Below are 24,910 nucleotides of genomic sequence, written 5' to 3'. Positions count from 1 at the left end.
GCCGGGATCTTCACGACCTGTATTGAATACGGCACGGTTGTCGCCCGCTGTGCTGCTGCGGAAGCAAGTGCACCTGTCACCAACAACACGTCTACTATCGTGACCTGGTCGCCTTCATCTGCATCTCTACACCGCAGTTTCATACCCCCACGTCTCCTAGTTCCTAGCTACAAATAGCATTCATCATCTCCAATCCTTTTGCTCTGCCCCTACATAAAGTGTGAGCCCCACCCTCAACAAGCAGCGGGCCCTCGAGCATACGACTAATCTCTGTACTAGTTACGCACGCCATAACAACCACGTTTTCAACACCAACCACGTCCCAGTATAACACCTGCCCAGCATCACTCAAGAGCTGTCTCAGCCCGCCATCCCCCGTAGCATGAGCTCGCAATCTTCGAAGCCCCGTCGCACCTCCACCAACCTCGACCCATACGCTGCACCGCATGTCTACTACGGCGCCAGCCACTCGCGGAACCATGTCAGAGCAAGGACCTACTCAGCTGTGCGTGTCTCCCAAACCACAGTTGGCAAACAATGAGCTGACAGAGGGTAGAACGTAGAGAATACTGCCCGCAATGCTCTTCCGACCGAGGGCGTGTCCCAAGGGCGTCGCATCAGCCATGGTACGTGCCTGCTGCACCACGCTGACAATTGCACATGTACTGACAACACCAGACGAGGCTTCCGTGCAGCCGCGCCGCTTCCTGATCCAAGTCGAGGCTACACTCAAGACGCTCCTCTCCCGCGAGGACTCGGACGGCAACTGTCAGATCACAATCGACGATAAGGGTCCCAAGGTGCGTGTCGATATGGAGATCGAGCAACCTTGTGGCTAATTTGGAGCAGGTCATCTCACTCGGCACCCTCGGTTCGAATGCATACAACAAGTTTGATGTCCGAGGCAACTACATGCTCTCGAACCTGCTCCAAGAGCTCACCCTCGCCCAAGATTATGGCCGCAAGACTATTGTCCTTGACGAAGCGCGTCTGAACGAGAACCCCGTCAACCGCCTCTCTCGACTGATTCAGTACTCGTTCTGGGACGGACTCACTCGCCGTATCGACGGCTCGAATATCGAGAAGGTCGGACGCGATCCGAAAGACTGGACAGACGACCCGCGTCCCCGTATATACATTCCGCATGGTGTTCAGGACCAGTATGACTACTACACTCGCATTGCCAACGAGCATCCAGAGATGCGTCTGGACGTCCAGTGGCTGGCCAAGGATTGTGACAATGATGCATATGTGCGCGACTTGAACAAGGCGCCTGGCCTCCTCGCAATCGCGATGGAGGAACATATCGACCCTGTCACCAAGAAGAAGGACCTGCGAGGGCTGCCTTTTGTCGTTCCCGGCGGCCGTTTCAATGAGCTCTACGGCTGGGACAGCTACATGGAGTCGCTCGGCTTGCTGGTAAACGATCGCGTGGATCTGGTCAAATCCATGGTCATTCACTTCTGTTTCTGCATCAAACACTATAACAAGATCCTCAACGCGAATCGGACATACTACTTGTGCCGTTCTCAACCACCCTTTCTCACTGACATGGCGTTGCGTGTCTACGAACGGATCAAGCACGAGGATGGTGCTTTGGAGTTTCTACGCCAAGCCATCCTTGCCGCTATCAAGGAATACTACTCGGTGTGGATGAGCCCGCCCCGGTACGACGCAACAACTGGTCTTTCCAAGTATTCGCCAGGTGGTCTAGGCGTACCTCCCGAGACAGAAGCGTCTCATTTCACAGTTGTCTTGACACCTTATGCTAAGCAGCATGGGATGTCATTTGACGAGTTTGTCGAAGCGTACAACAGCGGAGAGGTGCACGAACCTACGCTGGACGACTATTTCCGACACGATCGCGCTGTACGTGAATCTGGCCATGACACTTCCTACCGCCTCGAGAACGTTGCTGCCGATCTCGCTGTTGTTGACATCAATGCACTTCTTTACAAATACGAAGTCGACATCGGTCGCTGCATCCGCAACCACTTTGGAGATAGACTCGAGATCCCTGCCGATTTCTGCACTGGTAAGATGAAGCCCGGCCAGGTCGAAACTTCGGCTATCTGGGAGCGTCGTGCAAGATTGCGACGTACCAATGTTGACAAGTACCTCTGGGACGAGGAAGCCGGTATGTATTTCGACTATAACACCGTCCAGAAAGCACGCACTGGCTATGAGAGCGCAACAACCTTTTGGCCAATGTGGTCTGGTCTTGCGACACCTCGGCAGGCCCAAATTCTCGTGGAAAAAGCCCTGCCCAAGCTCGAGGTCTTTGGCGGCCTTGTGTCTGGAACGGAGAAATCTCGCGGCCACGTCAACCTCGAGCGTCCTAATCGGCAGTGGGACTATCCTTTTGGATGGGCACCACAGCAAATTCTGGCCTGGGTCGGTTTCCAGCGGTACGGGTATGATACTGAGGCTCAGCGACTGGCGTTTCGATGGCTACACATGGTCACCAAGGCCTTTGTTGATTTCAATGGTGTTGTCGTTGAAAAGTACGATGTCACAAGAGAGATCGATCCTCACAAGGTTGAAGCCGAGTACGGTAATCAGGGCAGCGACTTCAAGGGCGTTCCCCGCGAAGGGTACATGATCTTCCCCTATTTATATCAAACGTGCGTATGCTAACTGATCGCAGCTTCGGATGGGTTAACGCGAGTTATATCTATGGACTCACGCTCCTCAGCGCCCACCAACGTCGTGCGCTCGGTGCTTTGACCGACTGGAACACATACCAGAAGGCCATGGACGCATTAGACATGGCATGAGCACATACATCTCTCTTGGTTTGCGTTTGCGTTTACGACTTCATGACTTGCCGTGTATATTGATGCTAGACTGTGTTAGACGCTCGCATGGCCGTTGGGGCGTTGCTTTTGGGATCCCTTCAGTGGTGCACGGGAAAGGGGCACATGGAGTACCTTTCCGATGAGTTGTACGGGGTTGGTTTGTGTTGATGAGGGCTGAACGGATGGTGCCGTGTGGTACGGTTTAGGAATATTGTGATGAACAGTTGACCTATGAATAATGAAGAATATTGATATGCATACGGTTTCATCCTTCGTATGCCTGGACGTGATGCGCGACACGCGGAGGCGTCAAAAGCAATTACCATCCGGTGATATTTAGATCTCTCTACCCAACGCTTGGACTCATTGACCAGTTTCGACACATGATCAATGCTGTGCTTCCAAAACAAAAATAGGTCTGAAGGGCGGCTGAAGGGCGGAGCTTTGGGTGATGATGGAATGTTCGAGAGTCGCGCACACTAAACAGCTCTAGCGCGAAATCGCCACCGATCGGTCATCATCGTGGCTGCCTCTTTATTCAAAAGTATCCATACCAGCTAACGATTGATCAAGAGACATTCCTGACCTCACTGTACGCTCAACCACCATCTCCTGCCTTCCACTCTCACCTACTGACAAATCGGCGTAGCGCAAACGCAGCACCAAATTCACATAAGAAGCGCAACACCCCGCCTCGACACACGACACACACCGCTCAGCCTTCCCACCACATATACATCAACATGTCTGAGGACTGGAACTCCGTTACCAAGATCGGCAGCCGCACCCGTGGCGGTGCCGCAGCTCCCCGCGAGACAGTCGTCAAGGGCAAGAGCGCCCTGAACGCCGCCCAGCGCAGCGGAGCTGTCATTGCAACAGAAAAGAAGTTTGCCTCGTCCAACGCTGTAAGTCCACTCCAGCTACCTAGATTCGCCCACATTCCTCGTTCGTCTTGCTGACAGACCCAGGGTGGAAGCGGTTCCGCAGAAGGCCAGCGCCTTACCAAGGTCGACCGCTCCGACGACATCGTCAAGCCCAAGACTGTCGGCACTGTCGTCGGCCAGGCCATATCCAAAGCCCGCTCGGAAGCCAAGAACGACAAGGGCACGACTATGACGCAGAAGGATTTGGCCACCAAGTGCAACTCTACTCCCACAATCATTGCCGATTTCGAGCGCGGGACAGCCACGCCGGATCAGAAGCTGTTGGGCAACATGGAGCGCGTACTCAACGTTATCCTGCGGGGCGACAAGATGGGGCAGCCCAAGTTCCCGAAGAAGAACTGAGCTGGTGGACTCGAAATGACTAACCGCAGGCCATGACTGTGGGAGGTGTGTTTGGAGGCTTCTACTCGCTTCGATAGGAAATGGACACGATCTTATCATTTGGACTAGCGGGCGTTTGATGGCTATCACGGAGGAACGACAACCAAAAGGGTAGGCGCAGAGTGCCGACTCAATGTCTTTCTCAGCCTGCTATTCTGCACAATGACTGGAATGGTTCAGGCAATTGCTTGAGCACCCATAGATGCTAGAAAAAGAAAAAATCCACGACTGACGACAACATATTGTCCCCTCCTGCCTAGTGACAAATCCACATGTCCCAGTCCCCCAAACACCTCCCTCCCACCTACCTCACTCAGGCGGCCCATCACACAAAGGCCCCGAATCACTCGGTTCCCACGGCGGCACCCCCCTCTCCCCCTCCACCCTCCTCCCCCTAACCAACACCGGAATCACACCCCCCGTCTCGAGCGCAAACCCCCGATGCCCCAAGACCTCAAGCAGACTCGCAATCGCGCCCGAATGCGCAGTCAGACTCAAAAACACACCCCCATCACTCGCAAACACATCGTCCAGCAACCGCGCAACCCGGTACCGCCGCGCACTCACCGGCTCCCTGTAATCAGCCCGCCACAACATATCCTCCTCCGCGAACCCGGGCTCGAACACGGCGTGTGGGAACGCGCCCGCGATCTGCGACCGCGTGCTGCGCTGGTCGCAGGTGTGTATTCCTAGGGCTTCGCGGAGGAGTTCTTTCACCACTGGTGTGTAAGGGATGGAGAGGGGCAGGTTAGTAAATGTCAGGTCAGCGGTTTGCAGCGTCCGGGTTAGGGGGCTGACGTAGTGCGTTTCTGGGGGTGGGAGGCCGAGGGGGAGCTGGGTTTTCCAGAGTGTGTGCGCGGCGAGGGCTTGTTGGGCGCCGAGGGGGGTGAGGTGTGCGTCGGCCCAGACGAGGTTGGAGAGGCCGGGGAGCGTGGAGTAGTAGCACTGCTGGGGGGTTAGTGGGGGGGGGGGGGGGGGGGGGGGGGGGGGGGGGGGGGGGGGGGGGGGGGGGGGGGGGGAGAGGGGGGGGGGTGATGTACATCCCACGCCTTCGTCCCGTATTTTGCCTCCGCGACGTTATGCCAGCCTTGTCCGTGGCGGCCGAGGAAGAGCACTTTTATGCTTTCGCCGTCTTGTGCCGCGGCGTTGATGTGGCGTGTGTAGCGCTCGAAGCGCGGCCATGGGTTTTCTTGTTCGTTTTCTGCTTTGCTGTCTGTGTCGTAACTGCGGTTTATGAGGCCGAAGTTTTGTGTTTTCTGTATGTGGTTAGTTGTTTGCATTCATCCATTCATCCATTCACGTCTTGTTATGATCAACACGTGCACCCAAGAGGAACACATACAAAGTCAAACCCGCTATCATCCGTCGAGTCCTCAGATTGCATGAAAAAGCCCTTCAGCACGCTGTACTCGAAGTGAAACGCGGGGGCCTCGGCCGGGACGCGGGGTTCATCTGGGGTGCTCATGTTCGTGCTGAGGTAGAAGAATAGGACTAAGAGCGTGGAGAGGAGGAAGATGGGACTGGGTGTGATGTGTTAGTGGGGGTGGGACGGGACGGGGACGGGATGTAGGTACATGGGACTGGTGCAGCTGTGGTGCATTACGTGCAGATATGATTGTGCATTCTTTTGTCATGTGCTGCTGTTGGAGCTGTGAGGGAGAGGTGTGGTTGAGATATGGGCTGCGCTAGACGGATGCAGATCCAATCAGATAGGTAGAAGCGGATCATGGACGAAAGCGCGAGTGAACGAGGTAGTTTAGTAAATCGTGTGTTCTTCATAATTTGGTATTCACAACAGCTCGCTTGAAATGATTTGATCATCGAGGACATTGCATTCAGATACATGTCATCTGTACGTGGCTCTATCATAACTTTTTGAAGAGCCTACCCCGGGGCTTTCTAAGACCCAACTGCCGGAACGCCATTGCATGCATGCATCCTCCCAGCCATCATCTCTCATAACGCCTACATTACAAGTTCGCCGACTTGGCCTCGCGCTCAACCTCGTACAGGAAGTCAAAGTACGGCTTGTCGAAGTGGTGTACGCGCACGTATCCGTCCTCACCACCGCTGCAGTAGGCGGTGCCTTGTGGGTGTACGGCGACGTAGTTGAGGGGACCAAAGTGGCCGCGCACACGGCCAATCTCCTCCATAAAGATCTTGTGGTAAAAACGGGCTTCGAATTTACCCTGGCGGGCAGATGTGGTGGTAACGTCCATGGCGGCTTGACCACCACCGAGGATGACGTAGTCTTTTACAGGGGTGATTGCGGCGCTGTTGAGGGGTGTGTCGGCAATGTAGGATTTGAGGACGGAGAGGTCTTCGACGTCGATGAGCTGGGGGCTGGTTAGATACTTTGTTTGGAGGGCAGCTTGTGTATGGTGAACGCACCTTGGCGGTCTTGTCTTTGGAGGCGGTGATGAAGTATGTTCGGTCTGGCGACCACTGGAGATCGGTCACTGCGGCATGTCAGCATTGCAGTCGCTTCCTCTGCCATGTCCTGCATACCCTGCATATCCGCATCGTGCGCGTCGTAGTTGCTCTGGAGCAGCTCTCCGGTCTTGGCATCCCACTGTGTGATGGAACCGTCCTCGTGCCCCGAGACGATGTACTTGGCCAGGTAGCTGAAGCCCGCCACGGTCGCCTTGCTCTCGTCGCACACTATCCTCAGCGAGTGCTCATCCGTCTGCTCGGCCTCTGGGTCTGGGTTGATGGGGTAGACGACGATGGTGGAGAGGTGGCCGGAGCGCTTCTCCGTGACGCCGAGAAGCTGCTTGCCGTCGGGCGAGAACTCGCAGCGCTTGATGGACGTGGCGAACTCCCAAGTCTTCAGCAGCTTGCCCGTCTTGACCTCCCACAGGCGCAGCGTGTTGTCTGCGCCGCCCGTCGCAAGCAGTTCCGTGGTGGGGTTGACGTCGACGGTCCAGAGGGCGCCCTGGTGGCCGTGGTAGGTTCCGAATCGCTCGCCGTTGTGCGAGTCTGCATCGCGTCAGCATCGTGCCCTCGTCTCGCTTGCCCGGACGACTACTGACACCACGCGCACACAACATGGTCCTTGGACACGGAGAAGATGATGTCGCCGTCGGGGTTGAATTTGACCTGCGTGAGCGCACGCTCGTGACCCGAGAGAAGAATCGGCCTCATGTTGACGGTTGGTATTGGAGGGATGCGTGGGCGGGGTCGAGGTGGTGGGGAGGCGCCTTGTCTAAATTTTGGCTCACTGTTTTCGATATCCAATGTGCGCTAGCGCCTGCCGAACTACGACGACCTCTCCTCTCCTTCATGACTCCAACAGTCCACCACACACGACGGGCCGGGCCAAGTCTGCTTCCGGTGAGGATGGAGCATCACAGTTTATGAATCATATCTTCTTGCGGTTGTTGAAACCAGGGCATGGACCTTGGCAATTCATAAGATAGTCATGAGTTTGACACCCCTACGAACCTGCACATATTCTCAGGTCTATGATACTAGTAGAAAGCTTAAGTAAGAGCAAGATTCACCGGTAGGTTCTATGTTGGTGTATTTTCCAGCACTTGCCTCTTCTCTCAATTCCCGTCCACGGTTGTCCCCTCGTTTTAGTCCTTGAGAGTCTGTTTTCAGCCTTTATCTTCTTCTTCTTCTTCTTTCATATACAAGCTCCATGTGCAGCCATGATGAACATAGCGTAGCCTTCATCCAATTGAAGTTGTTGTTGTTTCGTCACGCCACTTCCCAACCCAGTCACAAACTCGCTCTCGTACTCATGCCGGTGACTCAGCACTTCCGTCACACTGCGCTGCTGTCATCTCAGGTTCAATGAGGCATCCAAGTTCTTCATACACGAGCTACTTTCTACCTCGCCTAACGCGATGTATCTGGCGTTGTGTAGACTGAGGGAGCATGAGAAAGAGTGGGCATCTGCCAATATATCGCCAGTCCAGCTACAGAGCACGCTTGCTCTTTGCTCAAGTGAACCAAAACTCTTGCCGTTCTTTAAAAAGTAGCCTGTTCCCAAGATGCCTACCATGGCGACATATATCCTGCTGTGTATACGACGATACTGAAGTTCATTAAACCAGTACTTCTGTCAGTGTGGGCAAGTGCGATGTTGTGCAGCGTGGCTTGGCGCAAACGCGCTTGCTCTACTTCATGCGATAACACGCGACCTTCGACATCAAAGCTTACCTTGACCTGTCAACAGCAACAAGTAGCTCCGCAGCAAACTATCTTTTCCCTGAACGGCAGCGGACTGGAGGGCAACGACCATGGCCCCTATTGAACCGCCCGACGCAATCGATATCCCAACGGTGCTCAATCGACTCGAGAACCTCAGTGCTGATGAGTATGTTCTAGCTTTTGGTCCGGATGGACGACAGTTCTTTGCTACGCCAAATGGTTATTCCGCGTAAGTCAGTTTCTTTCCAGATCGAGTACCGGCTGATTGTGTTATAGCACCTATCTACCTTCGAGAGTCCTGTCGGATGTATCTGCCGGTCACGTCAAGAAGATTATCTGGGCATCTTTTGGCAGCGAGCTAGATTCGTGGTTCTTCTCGTACGAGATGAGCGACGGTACCCGCACCTGTCGCACTGGGCCTGCGATTCCGAAAGCGCTACACGAGTTTATCGAGCAAATCGGCGAGTCTCCCCAACTCATGTCGTCTCTACATGTTCAGCTAGGCGCCCACGAATCTTTCGTCGTTTGGAGTGGGACGACCTGGGCATGCCTCAACATCCCAAAGTCCCTCAAGTCGCAGTTGATTAAGTTTAGCTCCATGTACAAGGACTTCGACACAATTACCAAGGGCTCTTTCAGCAAGCACAGTCATAGAAATGTCGCATGGCATGGCAGTGGCTCATTCTACCTCAAGAACGGAAACCAGCACGTCTGGAAATACTGCTCAGAGGTTATGCGCCAAGCGTGGTATGGACTTTGGCAAAATGACAGTCCCTCGCGCTCACCAAATCTGTCTAACCTGGCGGTAAGCTTATAGACCTTCCGCGAAACAACATCTAACACATGACAGTATGTCGCTATCAATTCTCATGCCGCCAGTGGAGAAGCTTTTGCGTTTCTGAAGCAGCAGCAGAAAGGCAAGGAAGTGCCCTTCACCATCCGTCTTGACCACGACTCCACGTACTCTAGCTTGCCATCAAGCCGTCAACCTTTGCCACCAGATGATCGGCTCGAGCATGTAGCTCAAGAACCGGATCAGCCAAGTCACTATTGTTGGGCTATCAGCAAGAAGACTGGACGTCCACACCCGAGAGATGCAAGGGAGCTGGAGCTGAGGAAGAACGAAAGGGTCAAAATATTGGAGGACATGGGGCGGGATTGGTTCATGGCTCAGGACAGGAAAGGTCTCAAGGGATGGGTTCACCGGTCCTGGCTCTCCTTTGGCGATGAGGAGCCCAAAGCAGACGCGAAAGCAATCTACTCCCGGTTTGCGCAGGACATGCAGAAGTTCCTGGTTCCTGGCCAACTGCGGAGCTTTCCGTGTTTGAAGGAATACATGAACACCTGTGTCAAGGATGAGTGCAAGCTGCTCAAACAAGACAGCCTGCTTGGAATCTGCCTCCACGACTTGCAGAATTTGTTGATGGGCTCGGGCGAGTATTCGTATGGATGGTTGAAGGAAGAACGCAACGTCTGGCACCCGGACAAATTTGCTCGGTACTGCCATGCAGATCACAAAGAAGGGTTGAAGGCGCATGCAGAGGACATGTTTGTCATGTATGGGATCCTGATGGACAAGTGCATGACTGACGATGGCAATGGTGAATGAGGGTGTTTTGGTCAAGATGGTTCACAATGACAAACACATCGAGGATAGATACAAACATGGGATAACATTTCCCATCAACTTCCTTTCCCCGTGGAGTTTACTTTTTTCCAAGCGTCCAAAATTCAGCACTGACTACGTAATGCGCCGTACGCGAGATACGGACCGAAGAAAAAATGGCTCTGTGCCAACAAGGGACAATGGATCCGCGCAGGTTGAGTCATTGTAACATGTAAATTGTCGCCAAATCCAAACGCATTGCTCCCTTCTCACTAGGGCAGAATTGGCAGCTGGACTTGATAACTGCTTTGGATGATATGAGACTGAGGATGCCGATGAGCGGACGCGTTTTTACTCTCGCTACAGCTACCCCGCCCAGGCAGATTCTCGCGCGAGCACCCCGCCACTTGTATACTCTGTTGTACACGTCTCCGTCGGCCAGTGGCAGCAGGACGTTTTGCAGCACGCGGATCAGTATGACGGCCACCAAGATTGATGGGACGGCCATTGCCAAGGGCATCCGCGAGCGGCTGGGGGCGCAGATCAAGAAGAGGCAGGAGGTGAATGCGCGGTACAGGCCGAACTTGAAGATTGTGCAGAGTGAGTAGAGCGCGGCGAGTACTTATATAGATTATGGCAGGCTGATGAGAGGCAGTCGGTGACCGGTCGGATTCGTCGACGTATGTGCGCATGAAGCTCAAGGCGGCTGAGGAGGCCAACATCGACTGCGAGCTCGTCCACCTGCCCGAGGACATCAGCGAGAGCGACCTGCTGTACCAGATCGACGAGTACAACAACGACCCCGCCGTGCACGGCATCCTGGTCCAGCTGCCGCTGCCCAAGCACATCTCCGAGCACACCGTCACGTCGGCCGTCGCCGACGAGAAGGACGTCGATGGCTTCGGCATCCAGAGCATCGGCGAGCTGGCCAAGCGCGGGGGCAAGCCGCTGTTCACGCCGTGCACCCCCAAGGGCGTCATGGTGCTGCTGCAGGAGGCGGGCGTCGACATCAGCGGCAAGAACGCCGTCGTGCTGGGCCGCAGCGACATTGTGGGCAGCCCCGTCAGCTACCTGCTGAAGAACGCCGACGCGACCGTGACCGTGTGCCACTCGCGCACTGCCAACCTGCCCGACGTCGTCCGGCAGGCGGATATCGTCGTCGCCGCCATCGGCAAGGCGCAGTTCGTCAAGGGCGACTGGCTCAAGCCCGGCGCCGTCGTCATCGACGTGGGCACCAACTTCATCCCCGACGACACCAAGAAGAGCGGCCAGCGCCTGGTGGGCGACGTCGACTACGACTCGGCCGTTGAGATCGCGTCCCACATCACGCCCGTCCCCGGCGGCGTGGGGCCCATGACGATTGCTATGCTGCTGCAGAACCTCGTCGACTCGGCCGACGCCACGTTTGACCGCGAGAAGAAGCGCAAGATCTCGCCCATCCCGCTCAAGCTCGAGGACCCCATCCCCGCCGACCACGTCATCTCGCGCAAGCAGCACCCCAAGCAGATCACCACCGTCGCCAGGGAGGTCGGTATCCTGCCGTCCGAGCTGGAGCCGTACGGCGCGACCAAGGCCAAGGTCGACCTGTCTCTGCTGAAGCGCCTCGACTACCGCCGCAATGGACGCTACGTCCTCATCGCCGGCATCACGCCCACCCCGCTCGGCGAGGGCAAGTCGACGACCACGATTGGTGTCGCCCAGGCGTTGGGCGCACATCTCGGCAAGATCTGCTTTGCCAACGTGCGACAGCCCAGCATGGGGCCGACCTTTGGCATTAAGGGTGGCGCGGCCGGTGGAGGCTACAGCCAGGTCATCCCCATGGACCAGTTCAACCTCCATCTCACGGGCGACATCCACGCCATCACCGCCGCCAACAACTTGCTCGCCGCTGCCATCGAGACGCGCATGTTCCACGAGAACACACAAAAGGACGGCCCGCTGTACAAGCGCCTGGTGCCGGCTAAGAAGAGCGGACGCGAGTTTGCCCCTGTCATGTTCCGCCGTCTCAAGAAGCTCGGCATCGACAAGACGAACCCCGACGACTTGACCGAGGACGAGATCAGGAGGTTTGCCCGACTGGACATTGACCCTGACACGATCACGTGGCGACGCGTTCTCGACGTCAACGACAGGCATCTGCGACACATCACCATCGGCCAGGCAGCGACAGAAAAGGGCCACACGCGTGAGACCGGATTCGACATCTCAGTTGCCAGCGAGTGCATGGCCATCCTCGCCCTCAGCAACGACCTTGCAGATATGCGAGAGCGCCTCGGCCGCATGGTCATTGCCAGCTCCCGCGCCGGCGACCCCGTCACCTGCGACGACATCGGCGCGGGCGGCGCTCTGACCGCTCTCCTCGTCGACGCCATCAAGCCAAACATGATGCAGACACTAGAAGGCACACCCGTCTTCGTGCACGCCGGTCCCTTTGCAAACATCAGCATCGGCGCCTCATCCGTCCTCGCCGACAAGCTCGCCCTCAAGCTCGCAGGCACAGAACCCGACGAGGACCATGATGAGAAAACGGGTTTCGTCGTCACAGAAGCCGGCTTCGACTTCACCATGGGCGGCGAGCGCTTCTTCAACATCAAATGCCGCTCCTCGGGCCTCGTCCCCGACACAGTCGTCATCGTCGCCACAGTCCGCGCCCTCAAAGTCCACGGCGGCGGCCCGGAAATCAAACCAGGCGCCCAACTCCAGGAAGTCTACCGCACGGAGAATATCGAGCTCCTGCGCGCTGGCTGCGTGAATATGAAGAAACATATTGAAAATGCAAGGGCGTATGGCGTCCCTGTCGTCGTGGCTATAAACCGCTTCGCGACAGATACTCAGGCGGAAATCGACGTTATTCGCGACGAAGCTATCGCTGCGGGCGCAGAGGACGCTATACCCGCTAACCACTTCGCCGAGGGCGGAAAGGGCGCTATCGACCTCGCTAAGGGTATCATCGCCGCCTCTGCAAAGCCGAAACCGGACTTCAAACTGCTGTACGACCTTGACAATACGGTACAGGAGCGCATGGATATCATCGCCAAGCAAATGTACGGCGCCGAAGCCGTGACGTTCTCGGACCTCGCGCAGAAGAAGGTGGATATGTATGTTAAGCAGGGTTTGGGCAATTTACCTATCTGTGTGGCGAAGACGCAGTACTCGCTTTCGCATGATGCGGCGCTTAAGGGCGCGCCGGAGGGGTTCACGGTTCCGATAAGGGATGTTAGGATGGCGGCTGGTGCCGGGTATTTGTATGCGCTTGCGGCGGATATACAGACTATTCCGGGACTGCCGACGGCGCCGGGGTATTTGAATATTGAGGTTGATGTGGAGAGTGGGGAGATTGCGGGGATGTTTTAGGGGGAGACTTGGTGTGGAGGGAGGGGGGTTGAAGGGGGGGGAAGGGGGGAGGGCGTAGATCTGGCGTTTCTTTTTTATGGCATGGGATGGGATGGGATGGGGTTGTTCAACATGACTTGACTTGACATGATTTAGCATGGCTTGGTGTGGGGTTGTCGTATTCAACTAGACGGTATGGTTTGGTACGGTACGGTACGGTTATGGTCTTCTTATCAACTTGAAGATCATGGATGGGAATACATTACATTGCAGTGAATGCATAGAGACGGAGGTGCAAAGGAACGCGCACCGACTTATGAGTGATGGTCAAGCTTGTCTGTTTTCTAGCTATAATGCTTCACTCCACTGGGTAGTTGACTTGTCACTTGACTTGGCTTAGTTGGTTAGTTGGTTGGTTGGTTCAATGCAAGCCAGTCTCACCACCATTTGCCTCGTAAACGACAAGTCCCCCCACCCCCCATCTACGGAAAGCAAAAAGCGACGCATCTCGGAGTCCTGCCTTTAGCGCTGTTCTACGTCCTTGGAGGGCAAGACTGCTATGTTTACGTCGCATCTACATTCATCAGAACACAAAATAGAGAGAAGACTTGGTTTCTTAACATCAGATCAAGTACCGCAGTATCTATGCTACAGCATATTTTGCTAGTGAAGATCCTAGTGCATACCACACTATTCATGTTCATATCTATATCCACATCCTTGTGCAAGTCCGTACTCAGCGGCGAAAAAACCAGATCAAAGGGTAAGTAAGATGACGAGCAGGTAATAGGGTAGGTACAAGGAAAAAGTACCCGAACTACACTATGGTATGCCGTGGCTGTTTGTGAATTACGCGATGATCAATAAAGAGGACTTACAGATCGAACCAGATGAATAGTAGAGTGGGTAGGAAGGAAAAGAGTGCAAGAAACAAAGAACGCGACGACGAAAAAAATGGCTCGGTGCATTAATCTAGGGAGAAGAAGGAAACGAAGAATGTAACCGCGAAAATGCAAACACCAATCCATGCCACGCCACGCCATGCCCATGGTACAAACAATGCGAATACACCCACTCCATGCACACCACATCTCATCTACACTTACTTACTTCCTCACGCAATCTAACCCAACCCATCCAACCCCCTCGCAAAAAGACAAGCAGCCCACCAACAATCCATCCACCTCGATCAAGAGCTCAATTACTGTCCACACATTAGCTTTCACCCCCCCCACATAAAAAAACTGAAAAAAAACTCACTAAATCTCCAACGGCGCAATCTGATCAACATTATACAGCCACCCCCCGCCCCTCTCCTCCGTCTCCAACCAATCATACGGCCAAACCACCAAATGGCCCTGCACCAGCCCCATCAGACTCCTTGCGTCTTCTTTATCCAGCAGAGAATCCGCGTCCGTAGCGTTGAAAGCGCGGGTTGAGGATTTCGTTGTTGCGCGGCGGCGGGAGCGTTTTGTGTTTGAGCGGTTGACTCCCGCTGTGTTATTACTGTTGGGGTGTCCGGATAGGGGTTCTGAGATGGTGACTTGGCGGGGGCGGGCGGTGTTGTTTGCGGACGCAGGGGGTGAGTCGTTAGGAATAGGCGGTGGAGCGGGGAAGGTATATGTGCGTCCCTGAACGTCGGGGTTCATAGGTGAGACTATACTGTCGTCCGCCGGGCGGGGGGATAAGCGCTCATTGCTCGTCGACGTCGTGTGTGTGTCTAGCTTCAGGTTAGGATGAGCATTATTATGGTCCTGGACCTGTTTCTCCTGATCCTTAGCCCATTGCTCCACGCCGCCGATCTTCGAGTGGTGGTTATTCCCGTCTGGGCTGTGACCTAGCTTCTCGCTGAACTTCTCGCCAAAGGCTTCGAATTGCTTGCCGACGTTGCCGGCGGCGGCGGAGAAGCCCTTGCCCGTTCCGGGCGGCCCTGTCCTACCGGGTGCGTCCTGCGATCTGTGTTGCGTGCTCTTGTCATCGCCTTGGGATTTGGCGAAGCGCTCGGAAAAGGCTGCGTACTCCTGGTACTCCTTCCATGTGCGGACTTCATTATCGGGCATGCAGCGGAAGGTGTGGCGGAAGAGTTTGGTGTTGTTCTCGGCGACCTGGTGCCAGATGTCGAGGTAGAAGGAGTCGTTGAGCGGGTCGCGCATGCAGTCGTCTGTGACGGTGGGGCGGCGCATGTCGGCGAGGAGGGGGTTGATGGTGCTTGCCGAACCCTGGCTAAAGGTGCGCTGGAGAGGCGGGCCGCCGATATCTGTGTCGTCGGAAACAGGCAGGGCGGGGAGCTGGCTGAGCTGTGTCAAGCCTAGTTTTGTCGTGTCCATGCGAGGGATACGAGCTGGAGGGAGAGTCGGGTTGCCTTCGGGGAGACTGCTGTGAGCGCTGGTCCTAGTGCCAGTCGTTCCGCTGCGGCGGCGAGATTTCACGGTTGAGGCGCGTTTTGGTGCATGCAGACCTTCCGGCGCGACGTCAACCACCAGCTTTTCGTGGCCTTGAGGGTCGACGTATGAGTCGCGGCCCCGAGATATACTTGGACGATTGGCTTCGACTTCAAGCATGTGATCTGGGCCCTCCCCTCGAAGGTCCTGCGCATGGGCTGGCTGATTTGTCACACGGGTGTCTGTCGATGGCTTCTTCGTGTTCTTCAAATTAGGGTTTTGATCTTGCGCCCAGTCGAAGTCATGGTTAAAGCTGTGCATGCCCTCAGATCGAGCCAGTATTTCATCTTGCAGACGATGGCTATTCTCTGCCAACTTCTGCTCCGTAACTCGATCGCCAGTTGGAGAAGACGGTCCTGATGATTCAGTTTGGAAGCCGGCGCTATCGGCGTCAGACATCTGGCTCATCCATTCTTCTTCCGAGATACCATCAACATCAATACCCAAGTGCTCGCGCATGAGACGCACGCGGAGGGTATGAGGGAACTTGCCGACCTTGTATGGCTGGCCGCCCATGAAAGAATCAAGCACTTCAGTGTCTCGAATGATTGCAGCAATCTCGGAATCTCGCGATCCTAGCAAAGAACGTTCGTTGATGTTGGCCGAGCCAATGATTGCGACTCGGTCATCGACGACCATGATTTTGGCGTGGATGTAGAGTTGTTCTGTGACCAGCATCTTCTTAGGACCTATCTCGCCCCACGACCTCAAAGCGTAGAACTGGATGTAGTCCTCCGGCTCGATACCTACCGCTCGCAGGCGTCCAAAAATGGACGTCTCTCCACGGCAGATACTGTGGTACTGACATGTCATAATCAGGCGGACACTGCTGCCTTCCTGTTCGTCGACCGTGTTTTGGTATCCAGGCATCAGGGGTAAGACGATGCATGCTCTCCAGTCTTCATCGTTGGCGTGAGCGCGCTTAATGCGATCGACGATAGCGTCGTTGATTTTGTTCTCAATCTTCGTGCCGAGGACTTCACTGCTACTGATGTAGAATTGATTCTCAATGTACACAAAGTGCTCGGACGTGGCGATCATCTGGACGTACGCGTTCATGATGCTGTGCTCGACCTTGTTGGGCGTGCCAATAGACCAAGCGCATGCAGAACGGAGGATCTGCACCTCGCAAGTTCCGTCCAGACCGAGGGCCTCAATATCAGCCGGATTGAAGTCTGGCGGTGGGAGAAGGAACGGCGTGGGGCGGGTAGGTTTGCGTTGGCGGAGCAAGTAGTTCCATCGCTGAACGAAATGACGAGTCAGATCTCGCGCGGGCTGGCCGACAATCTGCATTCCGATATCGTGCCATGGCATTCTGGGGACTTTGCTGCGATCGTACATCTCCTCATAAGGTTTGTCCAAGCTGTAGAAGTCCTGAACTCGGGGGTTCGAGTAGTCTTTACCAGGCCAGAGCTGGCAGTGGTCGGCATCCCTCGGCCCGTTGTCGAGTTCGAAACCAGTCAGCTTGTCATCCACAACGGCGTGCTGTGGTGTATCCCATCGGCCAAAGCACAAGTCGACACCGCCACAAAAGGCGATGGTGTGATCTATCACGCAGATCTTCTCGTGATGCGACCAGAAGAATGTGTTTTGGCGGATTTGATTTGGAGAGCGCTGAACGAAGACATTGGGGTGGAGGTCGAGCAGTGAGAATTTGGAGTACTCGGAGTCAATAGGAATGGCAGCACCGATGTTTCGATACATGATGACGAAAATCTTGACGCCTTCCTGCGCTTTACGTTGGAGCAGTCTGTCGAGCCTCCATTTCTGGCTGATGGCAGCTGGGCGCCGCAAATACAGCTCCGGACTAAGCCACCAGTCGTGAATATAGATGACGTCCTTTGCCATGCTGATCGCGCGCGAGACATTCCACATGTAGTCTCGTCCGTCAACCAGCCACTGCGCATAGATCTTCTTGCGTACAGGCGCGAAGCTGTCGAAGCGCTGACGCTGCGACCACAACGTGTTCTCAGACATGAAGTTGATCGACGCCTCAAACTGCAGCAGCATCTTCTCGTTCCTGGCCAGCAACTTCATCTTCCTCTCCGAATTGAGGAGCTTGAGTTGGTGGTGGCCTGTCACGGAGCCCTTGGCTTCGCTTGCGATGTTCCTGGTTCGCTTGTCTCCCAGTTTGCCGAACTTGGACTCGATATTGAAGTCTGCATCGACGAGGAACACATCATATACGTTCATCTCCTCGGGAGAATCAACGCAAACAATGTAGCTGTGTCGAACGAGAAACCACTTGGGTGCGTGCCGGTTCTGCATAGACGATGGGGTCCACCTCTTCCGAGCATCGACTCCTTTCGAGGACTTGATCATCATAGGCCCCTCCTTCCCATGGTAGCCCCCTTCAGCTGCCAGTCGCACTCCAAGTGCAGACAACTCCAAGAACTTGCACAGACGATTGCTGTCTGGACGGAAGATCAAGTAGGCAATGAGTTTCTTGAGGTAGTATTCCAGCTTTTTGCGCTGTCGATCGTGATGGGTCTGCCTGGTTTGCATGGGTTGGCCTACGGCTCCCGCAAAACTGCCCTGTCTCGCTGCCAGTTGGCCGATGACGCCTCCATCTGCTGGATTACCTATGCTTGGTTGGCGACCGCCGAGCAGAAACGACGATTTGTTACGTTTGGCTCGGCCGGGACGCTCAACGGCGCTCGCGTTGCCATCAGGCCCACTGCCATGGCCTCCAGCAGCAGCGTCTTCCTCTTCCTCTTCGTCTTCCTCATCCAAGATGCCGTAACCTCGGAGACCTCGAAGGTAGGGCAAGGCGCTTCTGGGAAAACGGGGAATCTTCGCTCGCGGATCCTCCCTCTCTTCGACGTCGTCAGCGCCTTCTTTACCCTTCTCTTTCATCTGCTTGGGCCGTACAGGGGTGCTCCGTCGAAAGAGGTCCTGCTTTTCTTGGAGTTTGAACTTGGCGTGCAAATTGGCAAAATCGACCACAGTACGATGGACGACCCACTTCATCCGAGTCAGTCCGCTCCCGTACTCCAACTCCACACGCAGGGGCGTATGTCGGTCGCCTTCTTGATGCTTTACCTGCTCAGCGTCTGTGATAGTGACTTTGAGCTGCTCCAAGAGGACAGGAATGCGCTTGTGGCCGCTTTCGTCGCGCTGAAACATGCTGGCTAAGAACAGGGCAGCAGGCGCTCCAGCCAGGAGCTCGGCCATGAGTTCAGCAGATTTGGCATGATCCACCTGTCGCTCTGCTTTTGCGCGGTTGCCCAAAAGCTTGAGGCCGTTCTTGATGGACTTCCACTTCTGCGCACTCAGACTCGATGTGCGGTCACTGCGCATGCGCCATGGCGAGGGCTGCGTGCCGTCAGTGCCTCTACGCAGGTGGCCTGGTCGGTCTTCGGCGTTGGGGTCGTGTCTTCGCAGGCCGCCGTAGGAGAGGCCTCGTGCACTGTGCAGTCCACGCGACCATGCGCTTTCTTTGGCGATGCGGGAGCGGCCCTCGTCTTCGGAGTAGCCCTGGCGTTCATTCTCGGGAATATCGGTCATGGTGCCGCGGCGGAAGAAGGTCGGGCGGTTCATGCTGGTGGAAGTGGGTGTGAGGTTGGGCGAGTCGCGGGCGAAGTAGCCGCCGGACTGCTTGGGGGTTGTTGGAGCCGTCTGTATGCCCTCGTCCTCGCCGTCAAACCAGCGCCGACTGCTCTTCTTTCTCCGTCTTGCCGGACGCGAGGCTCCCTCGCCGGCGCTTGACTCGGCATCTGCATCGGCCTCGCTATCGTGACCGCCGCTGCTGGGGAAGAAGAGCTCGTCGCGCTCGATGGCGGGAGAAAGGGGGCCGTGTGGGGAGTCCCCTGGCACGGAGCCGCCAAAGGCGCTGTGGGTTCTGCTGTGGCTCGGGGTTGGGGATGCCAGGGCTCTCAGCTTCCCCATGAGCGACACGGCCTGCCTGTCCTGCTCCCTGCCCTTGCCCTTGCCGTCCTCTGTCTCCCACGACTGCTGGCGGGAGGCTGTGGCGGGCGGCTCGAAGTTGTATGTCGTCGAGCGAGCGAACTGCACGCTCTTGCGTTCTCGGGGCATGTCGAGCGAGTCGGCTGCCGGCGCAGGGTCAACGGGTATGGGCACGGGCGCAAAGGGCGGGTAGTAGGTGCTCGTGGAGCCATTGGAGGCGTGCGAGGTGGGCTTGGGCGGCCGCATGGCGTGGTCGACGGCCTCGACATTCTCGATTGCCCCATTGGACGTCGAGACGGGGGCGTTGAAGGGGAACTCGGCGGGCTCCTTAAGGGATAGCGGCGAGCCCGTCGGGGCAGAGCGCATGATGCGGGGGGCGCCGTTGGACGGCGAGGGCAGGTGCAGGGCCTCGGTCTCGTTGGCGCTGGGGCTGGGACTGTGTCCTAGGCGCAGCGACGACAGCAGACTGCGGGCGGGCTGTCTGCCACTTGCAGGCGCAGGGGATGTGGAGCGAGGGGCCTGCGCCGTGGGCGGGAGACCGGACTCGGGGGCGTCGGCCATGGCAGCGGGAGTGGTGTGCAAGGGCGTGTGCAGGAGGGAGTGCAAGAGGGAGTGCAGGACTCGAGACGGTGTGTCGAGCTGGGCAGAGAAAGGTGCTTCCCGGTCCCCTAAGTGTTATACGGCCATGGTGCGTGCTGGGGAACGTGCTGGCGACGCACTGCTCTTCACAGTGATGGTGGAGATGCGGAAAGCTGCGGATGAGGTCCAGTCAGCACATTCAGCACAGCAGCGCAGCGTCGGTAGAGATATGGCTTTTGTCGAGGCCGTGGTCATGGCAGTAATCTCCGTGTTGGTAGCGCGTGCACTTCCAGCGCATCGGGACGTTAGCGTATCCGTGTCCCTGCCCTATTTCCGCCTTGCTGATGCATCCTCTCCTGGACATGGACACAACTTCCATGGATTGCACCGGTATGCCGTCTACATATGCTGTCCATGAATGGTCCGCCTTGCACAAATGGATCGTGTTCTACTACAGAAGCAATCGCTACTTTTCTTGCTCAAACGACTCTAACCCAACCACCATCCAATTAGAATCCACCAACGCCGCTCGCATGGCAGAGTTCCAGGTGTTACGTATATCGCTGCAGACGTCGTCGCGTCATGATCGCGTTCCGTGAAGCCGTTTCTCGAGCTGCATGCAGGCCCCACATACAGCCTCGGTCCAGCGCCCCTCCACTTCCTCACTTCACATCCACATCCATAGCCATCCAAAGCGACATCAGACGAACATCTCCACTGACAATCCTCACTAACACACTTCCCACCGCAAATTGACAACTCCCAGCCATGGCAGCAACGACAAACCCCCTCCACGGCACCCACTCGCCCTCCTCCCCCGCCGTCTCCTCCCAAACCCACACAATCGCCGGCATCCTCGTCACCGTCCACGGCCTGAGCGAAGTCCCCTCCTCGGCCTCCCAAATCGCCTGCCTCTGGCTGCTCCACCCCCGCCTCCAAACCCGCGAAACAATGGCGCCAATAGCCAGCCAAATAATCTCCACCTGGAACACCTCCAACAAACCCACCTCCACCCACAAAGGCCTAATCGCCATCGCCTTCGACCAGCGCAACCACGGCTCACGCCAAGTCGACGCCCTACACAACCAAGCCTGGCGCGAAGGCAACCCGCGCCACGCCCAAGACATGTTCAGCTGCTACCACGGCACCGCAACAGACACCTCCCACCTGCTCGACTACATAGAATCCTACATCCTAACTACCCCGACCAGCCCGCGCATAACCCAACACCTCGCCCTGGGCATCTCCCTCGGCGGCCACGCAGTCTGGCACTGCCTGCTCGCCGACCCCCGCATCACCGCTGGCGTAGTCGGCATCGGCTGTCCAGACTACACCCGCCTGATGACCCACCGCGCGCGCCTGTCGAAACGCGAATCTCACGCTGCTACTTCCCCCCCTGGCGCCGCCTTTCTCGGCTCAGCGGACTTCCCCCCCGCCCTGCAATCCGCAGTCGCGCAATTCGACCCCGCTGGCCTCCTGCTGCCGAACTACTTCTCCCCCACAACTCCGGACCCGCCCCTCGAGAAGGCGGCACGGGATCGCTTCAGTATCCTCGTCCGTGAGCGGCTGGCCGGCAAGCAGATCCTTAATCTGAGCGGGAAGGTGGATAAACTGGTGCCGTATTCCGCGGGCGAGCCGTTTCTCAACGTGTTGAAAGGGGTGCTGAGGGATGATCCTGGGCTGGATGTCAAGCTTGAGGATGTGCTGTTTGAGGGCGTGGGGCATGCGTTTCCGAAGCAGATGGCGGATAAGGCCGCGGAGTGGATTTGTGGGGTGTTAGCTAAAGATGGTGGGAATGAGAAGGAGAGGGGGGTGGTGAGTAAGATCTGATTGTAAGGTTTATTGGGCGGATTTATGTGGATGGACGTATACGGGGTGTGGAATATAAACATTCCCTTCTCTCCGCCGATAACGCCGTGCAGAGGATATACTATCTCAGAACTCGTCTCCAAAACACTTGTTCCCTTACATCCTCCCCCCTCCTCCACTCCTCGTCTGCCGCGGTCCATCAATCTCTCCCTTCCCCACCTTCCCCACCTTCCCCTTCCCCTTCACACCACCCTTTCCTCCCCCCATCTCTCCCTTCTTCTTCCCACTACGCAACCTTTTAGGACTAGGTTTAAATCCGTATTTATTCGCCTTCTCCTTCTCCTTCCCCTTTACCTCCACCTCCACTTCCACCATCACTGCATCCCCACCCTCAATATCAATCTTCTTCATCTTCATCTTCCCATCCATCTCCCGCACCATCGTATCCGCACCAGACTCCCCAAGTCCCAGCCTAGTGTCTGCTTGTACCTTGACCCTTCCACGTCTCCCCCCCACCATACTCCCTCGTGATAACCCGTCCGTTAACCCCGCTAATTCACGGCCGCCTACGCGGTGTTTGGGTACTAGTTTTGGTTTGAGGGGGGGAGGGGGAGGTGGGGGTATGGAAGGAGGTAGGGGTATGGAAGGAGGTATGGAAGGAGGTGGGGGGGAGACGTCGCTGTAGTGCTCCAACTCATCTTCTTGCTCACCCCCACCTCCATATACGTCTTCATCGTCCTGGTCATAGTCGTGCACAATGACATCAAGATGCGTAGATCGGTGTGCGTCGTCTTTGTGTGCGACTTCAGTAATGGGAATGGTAGCGGTGTGCGTCATCTTCACCCTTTTCCTGCGCGGCGCGACGGTGTCGAGATCTGCGTCGTTGGTGGGGTGTTTGCGTTTACGTTTGCGTTTATTCAACAACCCAGGCGTGGGAGAAGGTGTAGATAAAAGAGGGGGTTTGGGGATATCTTGTTTTTGTGTTTGGATCTGTGTTTGTGTCTGGGGTGCGGAGACGACTCGTTCATCTCCATCGGGATTTCCATCGCCGTGGCTGAGCGGAGTGTCTTTGCCTTGTGTTTGTAGCACAACGGGACATGGGGTGAGAGATTCCAGCATGATATCTTCTTCCTTGCTTACAAAGGCAGCGGGTAAAGCATCAGCTTCGTAAGCTGTAAATAGCGACGACGACTGTTCTGTAACTCTCTCGAGGTGCTGTTCCAGCAAGCTACCCGCCCAGGGCGAACTTGCACCCAGAGGACTCGGAGGGTTTGGTTCTTCCTCGGGTTCGGGGGGGCTGGCTGGATTTATGTCGGTGGATGAATCGGCAGCGGCGGCGTTTAGTTGTGTTTTCCAGGGCTGGTTTTCGTTCTCGAGGACTTCGATTGGGGTTGGACTGGGTGGGACTGAGCTACCCGCAAGCGTGTTTGTTGTGTGCGGAACCTCGGACTCTACCACAGTGGATGAAGTATCTTCTGATCCGCGTGATTGTGGGGTCATGTTGTGTGGTGATGCACTGTACTGTTTCCCAATCGCGAGTTCAGCACGTTGAACCTCGTCTTGTTGAATCGGCGAATCTGCGTCAGCAACGGAGAAGTCGGGTACATCAACATCTTCAGGCTCTGCGGGTGCGTTGACCTCGTGTTCTTCCTCCGCCCTGGGAGTTTGCGATGTTCGTCGTAAAGATGGCACGCCAAGCGAAGGGATGTACGAGGAGATGATGCCGTACCATTTCGAAGTCTGGGTCGGCCTATTGAGAGTAGGCGGTGCGAGTGTAGTCTCTGGCGAGAGGTTTGCAGTGAAGTCTGCTTTGTCAGTGATCTCGCTTTGGTTGGTCTCGGTGGTGTTTATGTGTTTTGCTGGGATTGGGCTTTGTGGGCGCTCTTCCGTGGGTTGGGTGTTTTCGGGTTCGTGCACTGGCAATGATTCGGGAGTCGATTCGGGAGTCGCCAACTCAATGTCGATGGTGATGGCTTCGGGGCTCTTGGTCTCTACGTCCGTTACGTCCATGTTGTCGCCATGCTGGGTCTCGGGCTCAACTATAGTGGAGTCCGATTCTGGTGGAGTCGACTCGGGCAACACCAGTGGCTCGAGGTTGGTGTCGGTTGAGATGGCATCATCAACATCCATCGCATCTGCATCCTTATCGTTGTGAACCTCTACTTCGGTGACCGTGGGTGCCGCCTGTGGTGAAGGCGATCGATATCTAACCGGCGAAGGAATGGACTCATTCGCCTCAGCAGTGATCTCTATGTCTTCCTCCCGTGCAACATCAAACGGCAGGTCTGGTATCCAAGGAGGCGAAGAGGCAGCTTCAACCAATGCACGATCTGGGTTGACCTCGGACACAACGACTTCTGCTGCTGAGTGTAAGTCCTCAAGATCTTCTGAGGTTTCTGCAGTGTCGTCTTCTGTTGCATCCACCTCAACATCGCCGTCTGATGCGCCACACAAATCTCCTCGATGTTGTTTTCCTGTCGGCCAATCGAAGTCCTCAATCGCCTGTAGTCCTTCGTCCCAGGCACATACCTGATCTGACTCGTATATGTAGTACTCTGGTGAATACGCGCCGCCACTAATGCGTCCGTCGGGAGAGACATATAGCGGCTGATAGATGTAGCCGACCTCCTCGAGAGGCCACTCAGGCAGAGCTTTTGGTTCTGGCATATCACCGCCAAACAATCCGCCGAGTTGACCGCCAAGAGTTCCAGCAGAATATTTGTCTGACGCGTGAACCAATGGAGAAATGCAAGGGTTGTTCGCAGGTAGCGCGTCTTGGTTGAGGTGGGGATCGTCTATGGGGTGGTCAGACGCAGAAAGCATCGCGTTGAATGAAAATCTACACGTGCATTATTGCCATGTAAACAAACCAAGTGGGAAACGGTGCAAAGAGTGGTGTGGGGCCCTGGAGATCGAACACTAGCAACGGACGAAGTGAAAGAGAGGTGAAGTGGG

The 24,910-nt window shown here is 56.0% G+C and overlaps 10 protein-coding genes across 10 annotated transcripts; 4 read left to right on the top strand and 6 right to left on the bottom strand.

The window, feature by feature from the left end:
* The first annotated feature begins 248 nt into the window (after positions 1-248).
* On the top strand, positions 249-3,067 carry P153DRAFT_362826 (glycoside hydrolase family 37 protein). The gene is made up of 5 exons (XM_033667225.1): positions 249-505; positions 557-626; positions 679-800; positions 850-2,594; positions 2,648-3,067. Exons 1-5 carry the CDS (start codon positions 383-385, stop codon positions 2,775-2,777), a joined length of 2,190 nt encoding a protein of 729 aa, XP_033528143.1. The 5' UTR covers positions 249-382; the 3' UTR covers positions 2,778-3,067.
* On the bottom strand, positions 2,767-3,191 carry P153DRAFT_98064 (uncharacterized protein). The gene has a single exon (XM_033673534.1). The coding sequence runs from the start codon at positions 3,122-3,124 to the stop codon at positions 2,897-2,899; it is 228 nt and encodes a 75-aa protein (XP_033528142.1). The 5' UTR covers positions 3,125-3,191; the 3' UTR covers positions 2,767-2,896.
* Position 3,192: 1 nt separating this feature from the next.
* On the top strand, positions 3,193-4,308 carry P153DRAFT_98093 (MBF1-domain-containing protein). The gene is made up of 3 exons (XM_033673535.1): positions 3,193-3,390; positions 3,448-3,703; positions 3,767-4,308. Exons 2-3 carry the CDS (start codon positions 3,542-3,544, stop codon positions 4,082-4,084), a joined length of 480 nt encoding a protein of 159 aa, XP_033528141.1. The 5' UTR covers positions 3,193-3,390; positions 3,448-3,541; the 3' UTR covers positions 4,085-4,308.
* A 124-nt stretch (positions 4,309-4,432) lies between these two features.
* Positions 4,433-5,628, bottom strand: P153DRAFT_419640 (phosphoglycerate mutase-like protein; the record flags this gene model as incomplete). The annotated part of the gene is made up of 3 exons (XM_033672200.1): positions 5,466-5,628; positions 5,164-5,379; positions 4,433-5,068 (listed from the first exon to the last, which is right to left on the bottom strand). The coding sequence occupies exons 1-3, from the start codon at positions 5,586-5,588 to the stop codon at positions 4,433-4,435; spliced, it is 975 nt and encodes a 324-aa protein (XP_033528140.1). The 5' UTR covers positions 5,589-5,628.
* A 403-nt stretch (positions 5,629-6,031) lies between these two features.
* P153DRAFT_362824 (eukaryotic translation initiation factor-like protein 3 subunit) lies at positions 6,032-7,279 on the bottom strand. Its single transcript, XM_033667224.1, has 4 exons — positions 7,156-7,279; positions 6,632-7,102; positions 6,515-6,582; positions 6,032-6,459 (listed from the first exon to the last, which is right to left on the bottom strand). Exons 1-4 carry the CDS (start codon positions 7,265-7,267, stop codon positions 6,094-6,096), a joined length of 1,017 nt encoding a protein of 338 aa, XP_033528139.1. The 5' UTR covers positions 7,268-7,279; the 3' UTR covers positions 6,032-6,093.
* A 1,010-nt stretch (positions 7,280-8,289) lies between these two features.
* Positions 8,290-13,241, top strand: P153DRAFT_427681 (FTHFS-domain-containing protein; the record flags this gene model as incomplete). The annotated part of the gene is made up of 5 exons (XM_033672676.1): positions 8,290-8,510; positions 8,558-9,086; positions 9,132-9,882; positions 10,164-10,487; positions 10,543-13,241. The coding sequence occupies exons 1-5, from the start codon at positions 8,371-8,373 to the stop codon at positions 13,239-13,241; spliced, it is 4,443 nt and encodes a 1,480-aa protein (XP_033528138.1). The 5' UTR covers positions 8,290-8,370.
* A 708-nt stretch (positions 13,242-13,949) lies between these two features.
* P153DRAFT_98042 (uncharacterized protein) lies at positions 13,950-14,395 on the bottom strand. The gene has a single exon (XM_033673532.1). It carries the CDS (start codon positions 14,309-14,311, stop codon positions 14,081-14,083), a length of 231 nt encoding a protein of 76 aa, XP_033528137.1. The 5' UTR covers positions 14,312-14,395; the 3' UTR covers positions 13,950-14,080.
* Positions 14,119-20,405, bottom strand: P153DRAFT_98048 (phospholipase D1). Its single transcript, XM_033673533.1, has 2 exons — positions 14,481-20,405; positions 14,119-14,424 (listed from the first exon to the last, which is right to left on the bottom strand). Exons 1-2 carry the CDS (start codon positions 20,126-20,128, stop codon positions 14,418-14,420), a joined length of 5,655 nt encoding a protein of 1,884 aa, XP_033528136.1. The 5' UTR covers positions 20,129-20,405; the 3' UTR covers positions 14,119-14,417.
* A 509-nt stretch (positions 20,406-20,914) lies between these two features.
* On the top strand, positions 20,915-21,976 carry P153DRAFT_353005 (alpha/beta-hydrolase; the record flags this gene model as incomplete). The annotated part of the gene is made up of 1 exon (XM_033666412.1): positions 20,915-21,976. The coding sequence occupies one exon, from the start codon at positions 20,915-20,917 to the stop codon at positions 21,974-21,976; it is 1,062 nt and encodes a 353-aa protein (XP_033528135.1).
* A 135-nt stretch (positions 21,977-22,111) lies between these two features.
* Positions 22,112-24,778, bottom strand: P153DRAFT_380931 (uncharacterized protein; the record flags this gene model as incomplete). The annotated part of the gene is made up of 1 exon (XM_033669987.1): positions 22,112-24,778. The coding sequence occupies one exon, from the start codon at positions 24,776-24,778 to the stop codon at positions 22,112-22,114; it is 2,667 nt and encodes an 888-aa protein (XP_033528134.1).
* Positions 24,779-24,910: the final 132 nt, after the last annotated feature.

Source organism: Dothidotthia symphoricarpi (assembly GCF_010015815.1).
Source record: "Dothidotthia symphoricarpi CBS 119687 unplaced genomic scaffold P153scaffold_2, whole genome shotgun sequence".
Taxonomy (NCBI): Eukaryota; Fungi; Ascomycota; class Dothideomycetes; order Pleosporales; family Dothidotthiaceae; genus Dothidotthia; species Dothidotthia symphoricarpi.
Note: the sequence above shows the minus strand (reverse complement) of the source record. Positions and strands in the feature narration are given on the sequence as shown.